The sequence below is a fragment of the Oncorhynchus clarkii genome, chromosome 24 (assembly GCF_045791955.1).
Source record: "Oncorhynchus clarkii lewisi isolate Uvic-CL-2024 chromosome 24, UVic_Ocla_1.0, whole genome shotgun sequence".
Lineage (NCBI taxonomy): Eukaryota > Metazoa > Chordata > Actinopteri > Salmoniformes > Salmonidae > Oncorhynchus > Oncorhynchus clarkii.
The window spans coordinates 3,800,787-3,822,124 of NC_092170.1; the positions used below are offsets into that span (position 1 = coordinate 3,800,787).

General features: G+C 46.1%; 1 protein-coding gene across 1 annotated transcript in view; it reads left to right on the forward strand.

Moving 5' to 3' along the window:
• LOC139383194 (E3 ubiquitin-protein ligase CBL-like) overlaps window positions 1–16,074 on the forward strand; it is a 33,363-nt gene extending 17,289 nt beyond the window's left edge. Inside the window, exons 3-16 of the mRNA XM_071127638.1 lie at window positions 3,350–3,496; window positions 4,065–4,221; window positions 7,554–7,675; window positions 9,238–9,375; window positions 10,919–11,006; window positions 11,347–11,478; window positions 11,657–11,878; window positions 12,563–12,694; window positions 13,025–13,390; window positions 13,554–13,648; window positions 13,845–14,015; window positions 14,271–14,377; window positions 14,688–14,894; window positions 15,426–16,074. Of these exons, the coding sequence (XP_070983739.1) occupies window positions 3,350–3,496; window positions 4,065–4,221; window positions 7,554–7,675; window positions 9,238–9,375; window positions 10,919–11,006; window positions 11,347–11,478; window positions 11,657–11,878; window positions 12,563–12,694; window positions 13,025–13,390; window positions 13,554–13,648; window positions 13,845–14,015; window positions 14,271–14,377; window positions 14,688–14,894; window positions 15,426–15,736 (2,395 nt within the window). The 3' untranslated portion in view covers window positions 15,737–16,074. The remainder of the gene's footprint in view (window positions 1–3,349; window positions 3,497–4,064; window positions 4,222–7,553; window positions 7,676–9,237; window positions 9,376–10,918; window positions 11,007–11,346; window positions 11,479–11,656; window positions 11,879–12,562; window positions 12,695–13,024; window positions 13,391–13,553; window positions 13,649–13,844; window positions 14,016–14,270; window positions 14,378–14,687; window positions 14,895–15,425) is intronic.
• The last annotated feature ends 5,264 nt before the right edge of the window (window positions 16,075–21,338 follow it).

The following is a 21,338-nucleotide window of genomic DNA, read 5'->3' on the forward strand; positions in this document are numbered from 1 at the left end:
GTAAGGCTATTTAGACAGGAATTTAGACAGGTCGCTTCCTCTAACACTGTTAGCACGGAATAGCACTTTTCGAGTGGAGCGTTTTTAGGCGGCGACTCGTGTCTTTCAGTCTTTATCAGGGTGGATGATATAAGAGGAATTAAACGGTTAATAGAAAAATAAGAAAAAGTGAGCCTCTATGTTTTGGGTTGGTGTGTCAGTCAAAGTATGTGTCTCTGCGTGCGTGCACTCAAGCGCACTTGTTTGTGTGCGTAAGTCTGCTGTCACTGCTGTTTCCTGACAGAGATCCGGTGAGCAGCCAGTTCCGGAGAGTTAAATGTATAATGTGATGAAAGGGGAACCCAGTGTGGTTGCGATGTTTTTCTCTGTAGAAGTGTCTAGGACTACTGTGGTGTGATTGTGTTACTGCTGCACGGTGGGTGTTGAGGGTCCTAGTTCACAGACACACAGACAGCCCGACTGCTACATTGTTTTGCATTGAGAGTTGGCCTACCACCAGGCTTACAGCATGTCAATCCCTCTCTCCCCGATTGTCATGTAGGCCTAATGTGTAGTGCCACCAGCCACTGTGATTTAGTCCCCCAGACCGTCCGTTCGCCAGTAATTGGCTTCAAGTGGGCCGCCGCCTTAACTTTCTAGCCTTCTATCGCGGAAAACTGGAAATGGGAAGGGAGCAGCCAGCTGCTGGTCAAAGGTCAGGCCCTTATAGGAGGAGGGGGTCACCACGAGCTCCGTATCCAGGGATAGCTTGGCCCATCGCCACGGTAACAGCGCAGGTCTATGCTCTTGTCGAGGCTATGGTGGATTGGAGGGGGTATATGTATCTGCGGGTTAACTCCTGTAGCTCGTGCAGAATAAGAAAATGACTGCATCCCAAATGGCACCCTATTGCCTATATAGTGCACTACTTTTGGCCAGAGCTCAATTGGCGCTGGTCAGAAGTAGTGCACTATATAGGGAATAGGGTGTCATTTGGGACGCAAGAAAAAGAAGTGCTGCGCCGGGGTTAGCAAAACACACAGCCGCCCACGCCCTGAGGTTGCATTTACTCAAACACTCTCTTTCTCTCCCTCCTTTTCTTTCTCTCCTCTCCTTTTTCTCCTCTCTTCTCTCTGGCTAACGATGTCCTTGGGTTTTTCAGACGAAAAGGAATGGCCATAAATAATGAATGGGTTTGTGTTGTTTTTTTTGGCGTAGTCTTTTGGACTTTCTAACTAACTTTCGTTTGGTGCTATTGTTGTATCTATGAAGACTGGTTTTGAGTTAAAGCAGATGACGCATACAGACAGAGGAGTAGAGTAGAGTAGAGTAGAGGACAAGTCTATATGCACTTGTTGGGATCTGAGAAGATATGATAAGCCTAAACAATGTGTTAATAGCGCCACCTTGCCCTCTGATAGGATAGGAATAGCTAAACAGTGTATTGTCTCCACTGTCCACTAGGCTAGTCTCTGTATCAAACAACATACAGGAGATGCAGTTTAAAGGTTTAAAGGCTCCCTGCCTCTCTTGGCTTAGCCTTGTAGCATTGGAGCCATGCCCAGCCGCGCACAGAAATACAGAGCAAGAGTTGTAGCACCAAGTTCTACCCTAGTCAGAGATATGAGGACACACATACAACAGACACGCTGGCAGGCGCATTGTAAACTCATAAGCTACAACATCACTCTCGGGATTGGCAGTTTAACTCGCTGTCTTGTAGAATGTGACCCTTAATGGTGACTAGACACATACACACTAGTCTCTCTCACACCAGTGACGGGACACAGTTGTGCTTCACCGAGGGCACTTTGCCACCTACAGAGCAATGCCCTCACACTAGCCTTGTCAAGAACCAGGCTTCCTTAAAACTGGAAGGCAGGAAAAGTTCATGACAGAAAGATTGTAAAAAGGAGGTGGACACCCGGTGACGCAACACATCAAACCATTCAAATGCCTTGCTTGGGCGGAACTCCAATTGTGCTAACTAGCATGTGGAGCAACTCTGCAAAATGTGTCTTTCCTGGTCTGAAAACGGTGATGAACATAACACGTAGCACCAACGGCATGTGGGGGAGGGTTCTTGAAATGTAGCAACCAATCAAAATCTTGCCGCTGGGAGCCAGCAGGCCATTCAAATTATTTTTGCACGACCTCTGAGGTGTGACAGTGGCGTGATTTTAGCGGTATGGCAACGCAAGACTACACTGACACAAACAGCGTGCGTGTAAAGGTGAATCCAATATACGCTTTCTGTTTGCCGTCACTGCCCACTCGGTTAGCTAGGGTCAGTAATGTCAACCTCACCAACAGGACGTCCCCTTCTAGAAATGTGGGCACTTATAATTGGCATACTTTTCCAGCAGAAAATAAATTGTTGTGGTTAAATTAAGCACATTGGTTGAATTTGACATTTAAACTGGAAAGTGTGAAGGAGGGGTTAGAGAATTGAATTGTCAGACGGGCTTAGTTTTGCAAGGGTGGTGTCAAGGTGACGAGGGGAAACAGGACTGATTTCTAGCTGGGCAGATGGGCTTCTGCTGCAGAATGCCTCGCCTCACTCAAAGACATTCACAAAAAAAGAGGCTGCATTTCTTTTTCTTCTCGTCTTGGCAGTGGAGTGTCAAAAAATCCCCCCGCAGGCGTGTACACACGCTCACACACACGCTCACACACACACGCTCACACACACGCTCACACAATTTGGCAAGGTGTCTGTATCCTCACTTTTTCGAGCTCATCATAAGGCTCTGTCCTCTCCTCTATCCCCTTACACGGCCTTCCCCACCCTTCCTCTGTGCTGGCATTGGAGAGAGGGAGAGATGCTGCCGCCACACTCTCGCGCTCCCTTGTGCATGTCAATTTTCCCAGCCCCCCCCTCCCCCAAGAGCCTCGCACAATCCCTCACTGTGCTATTCCGTGCTTTCTTTGCCACTTCGTCGCCACTGCGTTCACCCGCCTGCCTCTTGCCTCGTTGCTCATCTGCCCAGGGGCCTCTGGAATCGGAAAAGTGTGCCAGGCATGTTGGGGCCTCCAACCCCTCCCTTCTACCGTCGAACCCCAACCTGCACACCCAGGCTAGCGTGTGTAATGTGATGGAGGTCTAGTCCCTTTCTCACTCACTCACTCACTCACAGCTTCCACCATGGAGTTCAGCACCTGGCCTCTATGTTGTGGTGTGGAAATTACAAAGCCATGTTAACATGACATATTAGTTATCGGTGGCTAAATTTAGCTGAAATGTGTAGTGGCTGTTTTAGGGAATCACACCATGGATTAGTTTGTCTTGGCCCATAAGACTATTTTCAGGGTGAGGAACCATCCATCGTCAAGTTGTATAATACTCTCTCTCTCTGTTCCTCTTCTGTAGACGGAACCTGACCAAGTTGTCGCTGATCTTCAGTCACATGCTGGCTGAGCTCAAAGCCATCTTCCCCAACGGCCTGTTCCAGGGGGATAACTTCAGGATCACCAAGGCTGACGCCGCCGAGTTCTGGAGAAGATCATTTGGGGACAAGTGAGTCCACCCCTGCTCTCTACAAAAAGTTGACATTTACAACAGGCTAGCCAGTCATAGTGAAAGTATTTACATTTATGTGGTAAGATAGGATATATTTATGCACCACATGATGGAAACTGGAAGAAAGAAATTGCTTTGATTTTTGAAGCTACGTGAGTTAGCCTAGGTAAACCGATAGAAAGTAGTTAATGGAGTCTTTTTTTTCCCTCCTAAACCAAACTCTTTTTATTAGTCACATTTTTGTCAGTCACCATAAACACCCAGAACCAGGAAAAGCGACTGGCCAAATTAAGCCCACAAGATTTCATATGGCCTGACCAAAAATGGCTCCAGAAAAATGACAAAATCGTCCCGTGGCTTTTATGTCGCAGCTGACCCCTGCTCGAAACACTATTGTTGCGCTGTAGCGAATAACATGTTTGGAACGTCCATATTCAGGGTAGAATCAGAAGTGGGACACCGTAAGTGCAACAACAGGGAAGGTTTAATACACAGCATCAACGTTGCTTGTTCAACTCAATGGGTATAGTATAGTAAACTTGTTGTCCCGATGATGTGTTTTAAGGACGATAGTGCCTTGGAAGGTGTTCCGGCAGGCACTGCACGAGTTCCACCCCATCAGCTCGGGCCTGGAAGCCATGGCCCTCAAGTCCACCATCGACCTCGCCTGCAACGACTACATCTCCGTCTTCGAGTTTGACATCTTCACCAGGCTTTTCCAGGTTGGGCCTATACTCACACGCACGTGCAAACACACACGTACATGCGCATGGCCACACAAAAACACCAGCACAAGTGCATGGATATACACACACACTCGCATGCCTAGATGCACGCACACACACACACTCAAATTCAGGGTCGCACACACTCAAACAGACACTCACACACAGCCCCCCTTGTACTACACTCCACTGCGCCAATGTACACAATTTCTCTTGAGAGATGAGTTGAGAAAAGAGTCAGACAATGTATTTGTGTTATGGATATCAAATTTTATTGGTCACATTCACATGGTTAGCAGATGTTAATGCGAGTGTAGCGAAAATGCTTGTGCTTCTAGTTCCGACAGTGCAGTAATTTTGTTAGATATTACTGTAGCTCCCATAGAATAGTCCTCCATACCATCACTAACTCCTATCTACGGTTTAAAAGCTGGGGGTAATGGACCAAACAATGGCCATCACTGTAGCCAATAGTTTCTTACCATAGCCGCACTTTCTAACTACACATGAGTTTGGCAAAGCAATACTTATTGTGGACATGTGTGTTTCTCTGCTATGAGGTATCGGGTGGCTGTTGCCTGCAACCCTGCCTGCTGAGAGAGAGGGCCAGTGTTTTGTAGTGGCTGCGTTGCGTGTCTCTAGGCTGAATTGAGGCCTCTTGCTGGCTCTTGTCGTTGGCATAATGCAGTCTCCAATTCTTAAAGAACCCACTTTACAGCAGTGGATCTCAACTGGTTTTGCTTCAGGAGCCAAATTGAACCAGGTTGTCTTAGTCGCGATCCAATATTCGCATCGCGATTTTATTTTATTTTAGCCAAAATTACGGTCTGGAAAACAGTTCAATCCTATATTGACAGTAAATATGCTAATTATATGGCAAGGGAACAACAGTCCCACCTTTTTTTATTGTCAATAACCCATATTCTGGTTTGAGACTCCAAAATCAACCAAATCTGCTAAATAAATAACTCTATATTGAAAATACTATGATTGAAGAAAAGTAGTTGAGGTTAAATTATTACAAAAAAATTTAGGTTCATTATTTCTAAACATTTTATACCTGGTTTTAGTCATTTAAATTCAGACTGCTGTATAAAAATAAATAAAAGTAAAACCACTCATGACCCATTCAAAACCTTGGACCTACCAGTTGAGAATCGCTGCTTACAGGGAGTCGGGACTAGATGAAATTGTTAAATGCCTAGGAGAGGAGTGGCTTTTTGGGGGCTAATTCAAGTTTTTAAGTGGCCACCGTACAGAGAACAGAGAGAGCTTACTGGGCCATGCTTTCACTGCTAGTCAGCTGTGAGGAACAAACTGTACTAAAACGTACCTGTCCTGTCACAAAGGACCTCGGGATCTGACTAGTCCTTAGGAAATATGACTGCGTTATTGACATTTTTGCAATTCTGATCCACTAGTGACGCATCGCTAATCTAGTTGCATTGGGAAAAGTTCTAGTGGCTGTTTCCCAGACACAGATTAAGCCTAGTCTTGGACTAATGTACGTTCACCCGAGATGAATTTCACACACGTCATGTTTAGTGCTGCTGTGCCTGTGTGCAGTGGCCTAAATGCTAAAAGACCAACAACCAATGTCCCCCGTAAGTAATTGTCCCAATTGGACAAATGCAAGTAGTTGCCCCTTGTTTCAATCCATTTTCTTCCGTTTGGTACCTAATGAATATGACCGACGCCACTTACATGCCAATTTCAATATCTCATAGGGAAGGTTTATATAAACTTTCCCCTTTTTAGTCACTTGTTTCTTTTGTTGTTTCTAAGGCACGACTAGTATTTGTTCCCTGAGGGGAAGTGTTCTTCAGTCTTGTTTTTTCTTCAACATTTTATTTTGTATTTTCTTTAGGCCCCAGCTAGCTCCCTGGCTTGTGTGATAGTGAGTGGATTGGATACAGTGCAACCTAGGTGGCTGGCTGTCTGCGAGTCGTGCCGAACAGCTGAATACATGCCCTTTATTTGGGTTTTGGACGCGCCCTCGAAATAGCCGCGGCGTGTTTGCCGAGAGCGCTCGTGCTCTTTTGAAGCCCCCTGCACATCAAGGTCGTGCTTCTCATCAGCATGTGAATGAACCTGTATGATAGAGCGATAGTGGATAAACTGCAGTAGGGCAGAATTGGATGGAGGCATCATTTCCAGTTAGTAACACACGACTGGTCTGGTTAAAAGTAGTGCACTATATGGAATAGGGTGCCATTTTGTGACGTATGCATTTGCTACTTGCTAGCTTCCTTTGCCTGTAGTAGTACATAATTATATACATATGACTGCCGTCTGCCCGGTATGTCTTATCTATGACTATGGTTCCTGTGCTATCTGACGGTTAGGTGTAGCGCGTTAGTAGATTTGCTAGCGGCTCTCATCGGTGATGCTGCATGCTTGACACTCAGCAGGGTACAGAGGAATGCGTTTTACGATGGGTGTGAGGTCGCTTTCTTTCCGTTCGTGTTGTGGCCGGAAGTGAAAGCTGGCTGATGTAGCCTAGCCGACTCAAGGGTCGCGTCCTAGGGTTGTGTTCATTGGGCGTGGGCTAAGAGAAGTGTCTTAATTAAAATACTTTCACATTTTACAGTTAAAAATGACATCGGAGAATGCGTCTTTTAGAAGAGGAAGTGACAGGATGGCATTGTTGCCGTCTGTTGGGTCACCCATACATGCATAACCCATTGGTTGACTGTATTGTACAAGGCTCGGTCTTTGGTAACTTTGTTTCCACTTCATTTTGCCACTAAACCATCAGCACGAGTTCACTTCACGCTTTCTTTCACAGTTTTTGACGTGTCAAGAGACCTCACAAACTCACTGGTGTGGATCCCCCTTCGCACCGCTACGCATCCTAGTCTAATTGCTAAGTCAATTTGAAACGAGTTTGTCATAGTGCGTTAGCTTCCATCTGCTAGCAGTAGAAGTTGCACGAACACTGGCCTAACTCTATTTCCTCTGTTCTGTTGTCACCGAGCATACATTTTAAGACCAGACGGCTGAAAAATAGTTCCTGGTGGTGTGTCAGGGTACTCTGAACACTCTCTAATTTGAGTCACACAGGCAGTCGTATTGCAGCACAGGGTGATTGACTCATAGTACAGTACATTCGTAGCTTCTCACTGTCGTTACCACATTACCATTCCCCGGGGGCAGATCTGACATGAAGATAAGGTTGCATCTCTGGAGAAAGTAAAGGGAGCTTTTAAGAGTCAGCCATGATTTGTTGCATTACTCGCCACGGTGTACCACTGTGTTGTGCCGCTGTGTTGTACCACTCTGCGGCGACGTGACTCACCTTCTGCTCTGTGCTGCGTGGGTGTGTGCAGCCTTGGTCGTCTCTGCTGAGGAACTGGAACAGCCTGGCGGTGACTCACCCGGGCTACATGGCCTTCCTCACCTACGATGAGGTCAAGGCCCGGCTGCAGAAGTTCATCCACAAGCCTGGCAGGTCAGTGAGAGAGTCTGCATACAGACACATGCGCACATTAACACACACACACACGGGCACACACACCGTATGCACCCTGATGCGTGTGCGCACACACCTCAGCCAGATACACTTTCTCCTCTATTGTCGATGCACAAACACAATGAGAGAGGAGGATGATGTTTTATTCTAAACTGGGTGGTTCAAGCCCCAAATGCAGGTTTGGCTGACATCTGTGGTATATCAGACCGTATACCACAGATATGACAAACCATTTATTTTTTACTTCTCTAATTATGTTGGTGACCTGTTTATAATAGCAGTAAGGGGGGGGGGGGGGGGGTTGTGGTATTGTGCATAAGAACAGCCCTTAGCCCTGGTTTATTGGCCATTTACCACATCCCCTCGTGCCTTATTGCTTAATTATACACTTTCATTCAAGTTACTCTCTCATTAAAACCATGACTTTACATATTTACCTTTATTCTTCTCCCTTCAACATATGTGATGGTCACTGACTTGAGACTTGCCCGTGCTGTCACGTACTCGCACACTCCAAAAACAGCTACTTAGACTACTGTTAAGGCGCACTGCTTTCTTACAGTCTGCCTGTCATGAGCTTACACACACACACACACACACACACTAACAAACTCGACCTAACACACTCTGGCGAGCACCGCCAGCTTGGCTGTCGAACGCACACTTGCACAATGACACCAGAAGGCGCCAGTCCACCCTCACCCCTAGTCTCACGTGCCCCCCCCCCCCCCCCCCCCCCCCCCCTTGTGGCACATGGAACAGCATGGTACCTAGCATCAATAGGTCTATTGTAGAGACTGGGCGGATGTCAGTACTCGCTCCAACAAGAGGGCAAGTGTGTGACACAAGTATTGAGCCTTCGTTCAGCCTCTTATTCCTAGATGACAAAATTGGTGACTCTTTAAAATGATTTGAATGAATAAGTGTTACTTAACTATGTGTGGATGGTGTATTCACATTAATAATGCTGTGATGTGTAAAAGTTTCCAAGCGTTGTGAGTGCGTACAGCATTGTAAGCTGTGCCTGTGTAAACGTTTCCAAGCGTTGTGAGTGCGTACAGCATTGTAAGCTGTGCCTGTGTAAACGTTTCCAAGCGTTGTGAGCGCGTACAGCATTGTAAACGTTTCCAAGCGTTGTGAGTGCGTACAGCATTGTAAGCTGTGCCTGTGTAAACGTTTCCAAGCGTTGTGAGTGCGTACAGCATTGTAAACGTTTCCAAGCATTGTAAGCATTGTAAGCTGTGCCTGTGTGTGCGTGCGTATGCTGTACACGCTTATAAATTGAATTGCATATAGTGTGCACACTCACACTATAAGCAATACAATTTATAGGCATGTACAGTATATTGTTTACAAAAGTTTGTAATGCCTGCAATTGCTTTATAAAAGGCTTGTTAATGAAAATATATCCTTTGGTATTGAACTCAGGACAGAGAAGCTCACCAGGAGTTTGCTTAGCGTGGGGATGAGCTGGGATTGGGCATTTTTTGGGGAGTGTTTTCCCTATTGTCATTAGTCCTGTGTGTGTGTGTGTGTCACAGCTACATCTTCAGGCTGAGCTGCACGCGACTGGGCCAGTGGGCCATCGGCTACGTCACTGCAGATGGGAACATCCTGCAGACCATCCCCCACAACAAGCCCCTCTTCCAGGCCCTCATCGACGGCTTCCGGGAAGGATTGTGAGTTCACCAACCTCTCTTTCTCTGTGCGTCTGCCTTCCTGTCTCGGTCTCTCTAACTGTATCTTTCTCTCTCGTCTCTCTTTCCCTCGTCTCTGTCTATTTCTCGCCCTTTCCAGTCTCAACTCGAGCTGATCTTTCTATAAACAATGGGGATAATTTTACATCTCAAAGTCCTTGCAACATGTCTCATGTTGCATCGGCCACGACTCCATGTCCCCTTCTGTTTTCATAAGCAGCAGGAGAGTTTGATTTGCAATGTGCAGTCAGTGGTTTGGGTGGATAGTGGCTATAATGGCGTATCCTACAGCATTGGTTCCAAACTCTGGTCCTCGAGTACCCTCAACAGTACACCTTTCTGCTGTAGCCCCGGACAAGCACACCTGATTTTACTTGTCAACTAATAATCAACTCCTTGACAAGTTGAATGAGTTGTGTTTGTCCGGGGGTTTAAACAGAAAATGTGTATTGTTGGGGTTACTAGAGTATGCCAGTGTTCAAACTTCTGTTTTTGTTTTATAAACGCTGTGGTAAGAATCTTCCAGCCTGTAATCAAATGCTGAGTTAGTCTGTGAAAGGTTGTAGGCTACATGTGATTTGCTTTGCAAAGAGCCTCATCCATGTGTTCTATAAAGCCACTATGTAAAGTATCACTTAGGCCTCAAGGTTACGCGAAAGACGTAGTCAAAAACATACAGCTGTGACTCAAATTACACCCTATTCCCCATATGGTGCTGTGTTTTTAATTATTTTATTTATTTATTTATTATTTAGTAGTAGTTACAGTCTTGTCTCATCGCTGCAATTGCCGTACGGACTCAGGAGAGGCGAAGGTCGAGAGCCAAGTGTCCTCCGAAACACAACCCAACCAAGCCGCACTGCTTCTTGACACAATGCACATCGAACCCGGAAGCCAGCCGCACCAATGTGTCGGAGGAACCACCGTACGTACGTACCTGGCGACCTGGTCAGCGTGCACTGCGCCCGGCCCGCCACAGGAGTCGTTAGTGCTTAATGAGACAAGGATATCCCTGCCAGCCAAACCCTCCCTAACCTGGACGACGCTGGGCCAATTGCGCGTGGACCTCCCGGGTCGTGGCCGGCTGCGACTGAGCCTGGGCTCGAACCCAGAATCGTTGGTGGCACAGCTAGCACTGCGATGCAGTGCCTTAGACCACTGCTCCATCCGGGAGGCCGGTGCCGTGTTTTTAAACCCTTGTGGCAGCCCTGTGTGGCTTTACTCAATAGCAGTGTACTTTATATCGGGAATAGGGTGTCATTTGAGACAACCTACAGTACCAGTCAAAAGTTTGGACACACCTACCTCTGAGAGAATGCCAAGAGTTGTGCTACACTTTTTTTTGCTTACTACATTATTCCATATGTGTTATTTCATAGTTTTGATGTCGTCACTGTTATTCTACGATGTAGAAAATAGTAATAAAAAAATAAATAAAAACCTTGAATGAGTAGGTTTCCAAACTTCTGACTGGTACTGAATGCGTGTTGGTTTCCCCTTGTGAGTGACCATCTCCTCTACCCAGCTACCTGTTCCCCGACGGGCGCTCCCAGAACCCAGACCTCACAGGACTGTGTGAGCCCTCGCCACAAGACCATATCAAAGTCACACAGGTAGGTCTCTCTCTCGCATTCATAACCTTACATACTGCACTTCCTGAATCTCGGGTCCTGCTCTGTAGAGGAAACGGTTTGAAACTGAGTGAAAACGGGTACTATTTAAACTTGTCCAGTAGGAAATTCTGATTTCTTTTCTGTTTTAAAATGTTTTTTGCTGTGGTGTGCCCTACTGAACACGACCCTGGCTCCTTTTTAGTTGCAATATAAGAAACAAACTAAACTACGAGTGCTTTTAATCTGCTCCGTTTGTGTTTAATGTACATACTATCCTACGCTCTGGGAGGTCTGCTGAAATCCCATGGCTGACTATGCATCTCTGTGTGTATGTCCTCAGGAGCAATATGAGCTGTACTGTGAGATGGGCTCCACCTTCCAGCTGTGTAAGATCTGTGCGGAGAACGACAAGGACGTGAAGATCGAGCCCTGCGGTCACCTCATGTGTACCTCCTGTCTCACCGCCTGGCAGGTACTATACCCCTAGTCTCTTTCACACTGCTGGTTAAGGGGGGTGTAGGGCGGGTTGGTGGGTGTGTGGGTCAGTGGGCGGAAGTGTATATGTGGGTGCATGCATGTGCATTCTCATATAGACATGAATGTTCCTAATCCCCCTCTCACCCTCTCTCGATTATTTTCTTCTCCTTCAGGAGTCGGAGGGTCAGGGCTGCCCATTCTGCCGGTGTGAGATCAAGGGCACGGAGCCCATCGTGGTTGACCCCTTTGACCCCAAGGACCCCATAGGGGGCTCCTACGGGAGCTGCAGGGGTATTTTTGGGGCGGAGGGTGCCCCGTCGCCCAGCTACGACGATGACGACGACGACCGGCTGGAAGACCCCCACCTCATGATGAGCAAGCTGGCCTGTTCCAAGGTGAGCGCGGTCTAGCTAAATCTGATATGCCCTCTTCCTCCTTACTGTAGCTCCTTGGTGAAGTTTCCCCTAGGTACAGGTCTAGGATCAGCTTCCCCTCCCCTATTCTTAACATTTTAGTGGGGGATATGCGAAAACTGAGTGTGAGTGTTGTCCAGGGACAACTTTACATTACTCTTCCTCTCCCTGGGCCACGTTCAGCAAGGTACAACATTGTGGAACGTTCAGATAAATTCTGTCACAAATAATACGTTTCTTTCTCAAAGTTTACCTACTGAAAGTTGGGCACATAACCTACTGTAATCCTTGTGGACTATAAATGTGCACCCCTGCTCTAAACTGAACTCTTCTGAGGAACTCTTCCTCTCTCTTTCCCGCACCTTCAGAGTGTAAGATCACATCGCTTTCATCTGACTTCTAAGCTTCCGGGTTAGCTTTGCTTCTTCCAGGTATTTGATGTGCGGGGTCTTTATTTTTCTCCTCTTGTGAGACGGCATCTTTCAGCTGTCTCTTTGTAACACGTCTGAACTCAGCCCGTGGAGTAAGCTTGAATAGACGAGTACTCTGAGAGTGGGATCACACAGCTTTGATGTGATTGGGCATTGTTTTCTTTGGTATTGAAGAGGAAGTGTGCAGTGACAAGTTCCCAGAACTCTCTCCCTGAGCTGTCGTGTGATGTTGCAGGTGGAGCGGCCCCCTTCGCCCATGTCCCTGGCGCCCCAGTCCTCCCTGCCCCCCGTGCCCCCCCGCCTCGACCTCCTGCAACACCGACCGCCCAACCCCCCAGGAGCATCCAGCCCAGGGACCACGTCCAAGGCAAGCTCTCTGCGCAATTCACAGTCTAACAAATGGGAATGTCGCAAATTGAAATGTGTGCGGAGAATCGGGCCTATTTAGCCACTGTTGGACCGCAGTGGAGGTTGAATAGAAATTAAAATAGGTGGCAGTAATTTATGTTTTGTATAGCACAGACCAAAATCCTCAAACTTTGTTAAAAATGAGTGTTTTTGGCATGACAGCTGTTAATTAATATGCTTCCGTGATAAGTTGACAAATGCTCCTACGAAGTAGGCTACTACTTCCTATGAAAACAGATGAAATTGATTCAGTCCTCATGGTCTGTAATTGTGCCCTCCTTGTCTGTAGGCGTCCTCCCACCACAAGGACAAGCCTCTCCCCCTGCCCCCAGCCCTGAGGAACCTGCCCCCTCCTCCTCCACCAGACAGACCTCTCTCTGCCGGGCCTGACGGGTGGCTCGGCAGACGGCCACTACCCTGCACCCCCCTGGGGGAACCCAAGCTCCCCCCGGCCCCGCCCAACCGCAACCTGGCCGACTGGAACCCCAGGCCGGTGCCCAAGGCCCCCGGACAGCCACCCGGTGTGGGAGACAGGCAGCTCTCCAACAGACACTCCCTCCCCCTGGCCCTACCGTCAGCCCTAGACGGATGCACAGACGGACAGCGGAACAACAGCTCGCTCAGTCTGGACCATCAGCTGGTGAAGGGAGCCCAGGTATAATACTAGCTTCCGTTAGAGCAGTTGGTTAAATGTGGTTTCACAGACATGGATTTCATCTATACCAAGAGTGTGTACAGTTGCACGTGACTGTGTGAGGATCACAAGTGAGTATTTACAGAAATGGAACTTGAGCGGCGTCTTCTCTGTACCTCCCCAGAGTTTTGGAGGCACGGCGTCTGGCAGTCAGGAGTATGACAACCCCAAAGTGAGGCCTTCGGTCTCGGCCAATGCCATCTATGCTCTGGCAACAAGGTACAGTACACACACTCTCTCCCTGCTGTGTGAATGTGCTATATGATGTATAAGGCCCAGGAGATTTTCCTGGCTGAGTGACTTTACCTGAGTTATAGGTATAGGTATACTCAGAACCTAGAGTTTTCCCCGATCAGGTCCCAGAATCCCAATCTGTTTATATTAAGTGTCTCCCTCTCACTCCCTGTGTTGTCAGACCCCATCCAGATCTGAAGCCTGTGGCTGGGGGGGAGACCTACGAGAGTGACGAGGAGTCCGACTACATGATCCCCACCTCTCGGCCCGTCCTGGCCCCCATGGCAGCCCCCCTTGTGGTGACAGAGGCCCCAGCCCCCAAACCCCCCCAGCCCAGCTCTCTTAACTCATGGTAAGCACCATCTGCTATAAGACCCACTCATTGAGAAACGCTTCATTGAAAAGTTTCACTGTAAGTTCGTTGATAACAGTGATGATATTGTATGATATGATATCTTCAGTAATGTATTTTCTTATTCTGACAATTGATTACACGTCAATAGCAAAAACACAAGTAAAAAAAATATATATTTATATATATATATAAAATAAAATCTAGCCATATGTCATATCCTCTTAGCCTCCCTCCCCTTCCTGTGTTTGATAGGCCCATGCTGAAGGACCTGGATGAAGGACCTCAAATGTATGAAGCCATGTATAACATCCAGGCCCAGGCCCTCACAGCCTCCCTGCCTCACCTGGCCAGAGACTCGGGTACTGCCCAAAACTATGGCTGTGTGCCAAATGGCACCTTATTCACTACATAGTGAATTACTTTTGACTCATACTTTTTGGCCACTCTGTTCTAAACACAATCCACTTCTGCTTATTATGAACACGCATGTAGTATACCCCATCTTTTCTAGTTCAGCACGCCACCTCTCTTCTCATTTTACCCCACTGTTCTAGCCCACACTGTTCTATTCTATCCCATTCTATTAAATTCCCTTCCATTTGAGGAGATTAAAATGCCATTGTTTCATTTCACCCTTCTGACCTGACTGTGAATCCCTCCCTTCCCCAGATTGCTCTGAGCTGCCCCCCATGGCCAGTACCAATGGTCCCATCTGGGAGATCCCCTGCCCGGTCCGGGAGCTTCCCGAGGAGGTAGAGGAGGAGAACGGCTATGACATCCCCAAACCAGCTTTGCCCATGGCCCGACGCACCCTCTCCGAGCTGGGGGCCGCCACCAGCCGTCTTGTCATGGACAGCGAGCCCGGAGCGTCTGCCTGTAAGGCCTCCACAAAGCCAGTGATATAGTTAATTTGTAGGGTCAGGAGTTTCAAAGGGGGGTAGTTCGAGCCGCATGTGGCTTCAGAGCCGTGTGTTTCAGACCCTTATAGTTAATTTGTAGGGCGGAGAGTTTCTTCTGACCTCATCTGACCAGGGAACACTGGACCCTAGGTACTTTATTTGATAAAGACATGTACAACAAACCAGATTTGCATCAGATTTGAGCTAAATAAATAGCCAATTCTCATCTGCAATTGTAAGATATAGGCTGTTACTAGAGCCCAGAGTTTTTCCGTCCCAGTCATGGGTTGAGGAAAAACTCCTGGCCCAGTGCATCTCGAATGGCGGACCACCCCTGGGTATTTAACAAGGTTGTCCCTCATGTATTATTCCTGTATTTAAGTCTTCAAGACTTAGGATTGCGAATTGCGAGATTTGGGCAGGAGAACTGAATTGTAATGTGGATGCTGCTTGTTGTTCTGTGGTTTGTGATGCGAATGCTGTTCTATTCTCCTTCCTGTTCTTGTAGCCTTCTCAGAGTCCAGTGACGCCCCAGAGCGGCCGCCCAAGCCCCTCCCCCGCCGCTTCAACTCAGAGCGCCGGCGCAGCCCCATACCTGCTGGATTAGGCACTGGAGGAGGCGGAGGAGGGTCGGGAGAAGGAGGTGGAGGAGTAGCCAACCCCCAGATCACCAGCGAGATTGAGCATCTCATGAGCCAAGGCTATACCTACCAGGACATCCAGAAAGCCCTGATGATTGCACAGAACAATATGGAGATGGCCAAGAATATCCTGCGCGAGTTTGTCTCCATTCCCTCCACGGCGCACATTCTTACATAGTACCTCCTCTGCTCCAGCCCTGCCCAGCTCAGCCCAAAGCCCATCGCCTGCAGTTCTAGCGCTTCAGTGCTAACCGGAGCCCCTGCAGTCTCCTGTCCGGCGCCCTCTCAAAGCTAGCTCGATGCTAACTGTGTGTGACTCCGAGCCCTGCACTCCACGTGATTTCTCAAGAGAGTCTGGACGCCTTTTGTAATGTGCTGCAGGGCCACTCTCCATATCCCATGTGGTGACGCTGATGGCTCATCATGCAACCGAAGCTTCGGCGGTCTTTCTCAGTCGTTTTCGCATCCTCCCGAGGCCTCTACCGAAATGTAATCGACACCTCGCAAAAAAAAAAACATGTACGTGTGTCTATATAAGAATTTAATATATAACAAAATATATATTAAATGTGTATAATGTATACATATATATTTCCAATGAGTTCCGCTTCGAAGGTCTTTTTTTTTTTTTCATGTCGTTCATGTTAAGGATAGATTGCAGAGGACAAAGATGGTGGTTCTTTGAAGCCGCTCTGAGCGAGAGAGCACCCTTCTATAGTCCACAGCCCTCACTTTGAGGAGAAAGACAGACTTGGTTTAGCATTTAGAAGCAGGCGTTTCCTAAACATTTGGCAACGTGTCAAATGTGGCCTTTTTAATGATATTGCTTTGGTACTTTCTGGGGGAAATTAGTGTTTGTGTGTTGCCTCAAAGTAGCATAATGTTAGTGTTAGAGGTCTGGACTGTCATCTCCAGCTAAGGTTGTAGCCCAGTGTGTGGTTTGTGTGTGTGCGCTTTCAAGTGATCTACAGCTAAGGGAAAGGTTAAACCCATAGGGTGTGTGTCTTTGTCTGGGATATGTCTTTGTCTGGGATGTGTGTTAGGTGTGTCTGGCCATTGACTTGGCTACTAGGGTAGGGATGCGTGATGGCTGACCGAGTTCACGGTTGACAATTTGACTTAAGCCCGGTGAAAAGCAAAGCTGTTTTGACTGTGTTATTAGCTATATGCATCATTTTCTACTGTGGGTAGCTTTATTTCCTACATCTAATCGCCTCATCAGTGATTTCGATGACCAAACTGGGACTGGGAAGCCTGTGTTTAGTTTTTTCACTAAGACGGTTTTTAGAGGCAGTCCTGGCTCTGCTGTTAAGCCACACAAATGTGTGATACCAACTTCGGATGACTTGGATGTCTATGTTAGCGCAGTGGAAGAGGGGGTGCTCTCTCTCACTCCCACTCCCATTCTGTCAGATCTAATCAATCGAAGCCATCTGGGAGGTCCCGATTGGCCCATGTCCCAATCCCTCTTCTATCCCTGTGCAAAATGAATGCTGGTTGGTCGTTCATCCTTAAATGTAGTGCTCTTTCTAAACATACTTCTCTCTACCAATTGTCTGAATGGGAGGGGCAAAGTGTACTTAAATCTAACGGTGGGCAAAAAAGTATTGACGGATTCTGTTAAAGGCCCAGTACCGGGCCAAGATTTTATGATGTGTTGAACACAGCTCCGACATGAGGAGAGCTTCGTCCGAGACGTACACCGAAGCTGTTCAGCGTTGTGAAAGAAAAAGAAATATGTCATCGATTTACTTTAATAATATATTATTATTATGATCATTATTGTTATTATTAATTCAGAAGTGCTTTACTGCTGCTACTATTGTTATTGCTATACTATTAAGCCTTAAATGTACATTTGTGAATATTGTTGTTTGACCTCTTTTTTTTTTCTTTTTTTTTTTAAAGTGACAGTATCTAATTTGTGTTCTTTATTTGGTGATGTAGCATACTTGAAAATGCAAGCAGCTTGGGTTGTGCAATTCAAGCTGAATTCAGTTGTTTTCTTATCTTTAGTGTTGGACTGGATAGCCTTTAGGGGAATTATGATGACATCATAAATCGCACTGTCAGCATATTGACCGAAGTGGTAGCACCGGCAGAACGAACGATGTGATTGAAGAAAAGGAACAGTGCCATAACTCAGTCAGACGTCTGTATTGTAAATGCCTCCACTTAAAAGGGGAGTACATCTAATCCAGATGAAATTGGGTGTTGTGCAAGCTTTGTTATTAAGGAAAGTCTTAATTGCACAGCTGCAAAAAGCCCAGTAGCTTAGGGAACAAGGACATGTTGAGACGCACACCCAAAATGTTGATGAGTCGCACCCCCCCCCCCAAAAGGAGACAGAATGTTGCACATTCTATATAACTCTTATTTATTTCTGTAAATCTTTCCGGTCACACATTGACAGGGTTATAAAGAGGGTTTTACTTTATTTTTCCTACAGAGATAATACATCCGTTGTTTGGGTCAACGTAACAGCAGGGTTTGTGGACCAGTTGGGAATGTGGAAATTTTGTTCTCTGTTTTCACGGAGAGGTTTCCCCAAAATCCCGGTTGGAGAATTGCCAAGTTTTAGGATTCCCCTCCCTGTTATTACTTCCTGATTCCAGGAAAACCTGGGAATTGTGGGAACATTTCTGGAATTTTGCAATCCGATCTGTAACTCAGGAATACCATATGTACACTAACCAGACAAGTGACTTTTCACGTGGACTGTTCCGACTCGTCTTGACTCAATGAGTTGACAACACATTGTTAAACTAACGAATGCACTCATTGAATACAGTAGGTGCACCATGTTCCTGTATGACTGCATGATAGGCCTTCATTCACTTTTGAGTGTTCCGATTCAGTGGTTATAGGGCCTTCAGAGTTTGAACGCAATCCAGAAACCTCTATTTTTAGGGAGGCTATACTGATGAATATGCGAATGTCCACACGTATTGAATTGACAAAAGTAGCCTATAACTAATTGTACATCATCTTGTGCTGACTTCTCTTACATTGTTGGTTAAAATGTAGAAATTGCACTGGCTCAAATTCCCATATTTTTATCTCCAAGGCGGGTACTATTGAGGTACATTGACTTCACCCCTAAAGGTGGAGAGGCTCTGTTAATGGGATTGTTGCAATGGGCTGTAGAATCATCTTATAGCCTAGCTTCTCAACTGTATCTCAGTCTCCAGACTGGATGAGGTTTGTGGTGTCCTTTTAGTTTATTTTTCTTCTGTTCCTAGTTGCCTTGAGCGAAACGTTGATGTAAATTTTGAGTGCACCATGTTCAATAGGGATTGTGAGGTTTCGCCTCCCGAGTGACAGCAGTCTAAGGCACTGCTTTGCAGTGTTGCGGCGTCACTACAGCCTGGGGTTTGCTCCCATTACCGAGTCCCATAGGGTGGTGCACAATTGGCCCGCGCCATCCGGGTTAGGGAAGGGGTTTGGCCGGTGGGGCTTTACTTGGCTCATTGTGCTCTAGTGACTCCTTGTGGTGGGCTGTGTGCCTGCAGGCTGACGACGATCGCCAGTTGAACTGTGTTTCCTCCGACACATTGGTGCAGCTGGCTTCTGAGTTAAGCGAGCGGGTGTTAAGAAGCGTGGTTTGGGGCGTCATGTTTCGGAGGATGCATCACTCTGCTTTCGCCTCTCCCGAGCCCGTTGAGTTGCAGCGATGAGCCAAGTTCTTAATCACAAAATTGGGGGGGAAACGAGGGGTAAAATTACAAAAATAAATATAGGGTTTGTGAGGTTTCAGAACGGAATCGCTTTTCCTTTAATATTAATTACTGTACTGATTCTTGTCTATGTATGAACATGTACAGTGCATTCGGGAAGGATTCAAACACCTTGACTTTTCCACTTTTTTTTTACAGCCTTATTCTAAAATGGTTTAAATGTTGTTTTTTTCTCTCATCAATCTATATGCAATACCCCATAATACATTTTTGCAAATGTATACAAATGTTAAAAAAACATTACATTTACATAAGTATTCAGATCCTTTACTCAGTACTTGTTGAAGCACCTTTGGCAGTGATTACAGCCTTGTGTCTTCTTTGGTATGAAGCTACAAGCTTGGCAAACCTGTATTTGGGGAGTTTCTCACATTTTTCTCTGCAGACCTTCTCAAGCTCAGTCAGGTTGGATGGGGAGCGTCGCTTGGGGGTTCTAAACTTCTTTAATTTAAGAATAATGGAAGCCACTGTTTTCTTTGGGATCTTCAATGCTGCAGACATTTTTTGGTACCCTTCCCCAGATCTGTGCCTTAACACAATCCTGTCTCGGAGCTCTACGGACAATTAATTTGACCTCATGGCTTGGTTTTTGCTCTGACATGCACTGTAAACTGTGGGACCTTAAATATAGACGTGAATGTGTGTGTGTGTGTGTGTGTGTCTTTCCAAATCATGTCCAGACAATTGAAATTACCACAGGTGGACTCCAATCAAGTTGTAAAAACATCTGAAGGATGATCAATGGAAACAGAATGCACATGAGTTCAATTTCGAGACTCATAGCAGAGGGTCTGAGTACTTATATAATTAAGGTATTTCTGTTTTTTTTATTTTTAGTACATTAGCAAACATTTCTAAACCCCTGTTTTCGCCGTGTCATTATGGTGTGTTGATTTGAGGAATTTATTTCATTCATTTTAAAATAAGGCTGTAATGTAACAAAATGTGGGAAAAGTCCAGGGGTCTGAATACTTTCCATATGTGCCTTCAGAAAGCATTTATACCCTTAGACTTATTCCACATGTTGTTACAGCCTGAATACAAAATGGATGACATAAACATTTCTCACCCATCGACACACACTACCACGTAATGACAAATTGAAAACATGTTTACAAATGTATTGAAAATGAAATGCAGAAATCTCATTTGAATAAGTATTCACACCCCTGAGTCAATATGTGTTAGAATCACCTTTGGCAGCAATTTACAGCTGTGAGTCTTTCTGGTTAAGTCTCTAAGAGCGTTGCACTGGATTGTACAATATTTGCACATTCTTTAAAAAAAATATTCTTCAAGCTCTATCAAATTGGTTGTTGATCTTTGCTAAGACAACCATTTTCCACTCTTGCCATATATTTTCAAGCAGATTTAAGTAAAAACTAACTCAGCTACTTGTGAACATTCACTGTCTTCTTGGTAAGCAACTTCAGTGTAGATTTGGCCTTGTCCTGCTGCAAGGTGAATTCATCTCATATTATCTGGTGGTAGGCAGACGGAACCAGGTTTTCCTCTTTTGCCTGTGGTTAGCTCCATTCCGTTTTATTTATTTTTATCCTGGAAAGCTCCCCAGTCCTTAACGATTACAAGCATACCCATAACATGATCCAGCCACCACTATCCTGAAAATATTGGGATTGGTGCTCTGTTGTATTGGTTTGCTCCAAATATAACCCTTTGTATTCAGGATAAAAAAAGTGAATTTCTTTGCCACATATTTTGCGGTATTACAACAGGATGTATGTTTTTGGAATATTTTTCTTCTGCACAGGCGTCCTTTTCATTCTATCAATTGGGTTTAGTATTGTGGAGTAACAGCAATGTTGTTGATCCATCCTCAGTTTTATCCTATCACAACCGTTAAACCCTGGAACTGTTTTGAAGTCACCATTGGTCTCGTGTTGAAATCCCTGAGCATTTTCTTTCCTCTCCAGAAAACTGAGTTAGGAGGACGCCTGTATCTTTCTAATGACTGGGTGTGTTGATACACCATCCAAAGTGTAATTAATAACTTCACCAAGCTCAAAGGGATATTCCAATGTC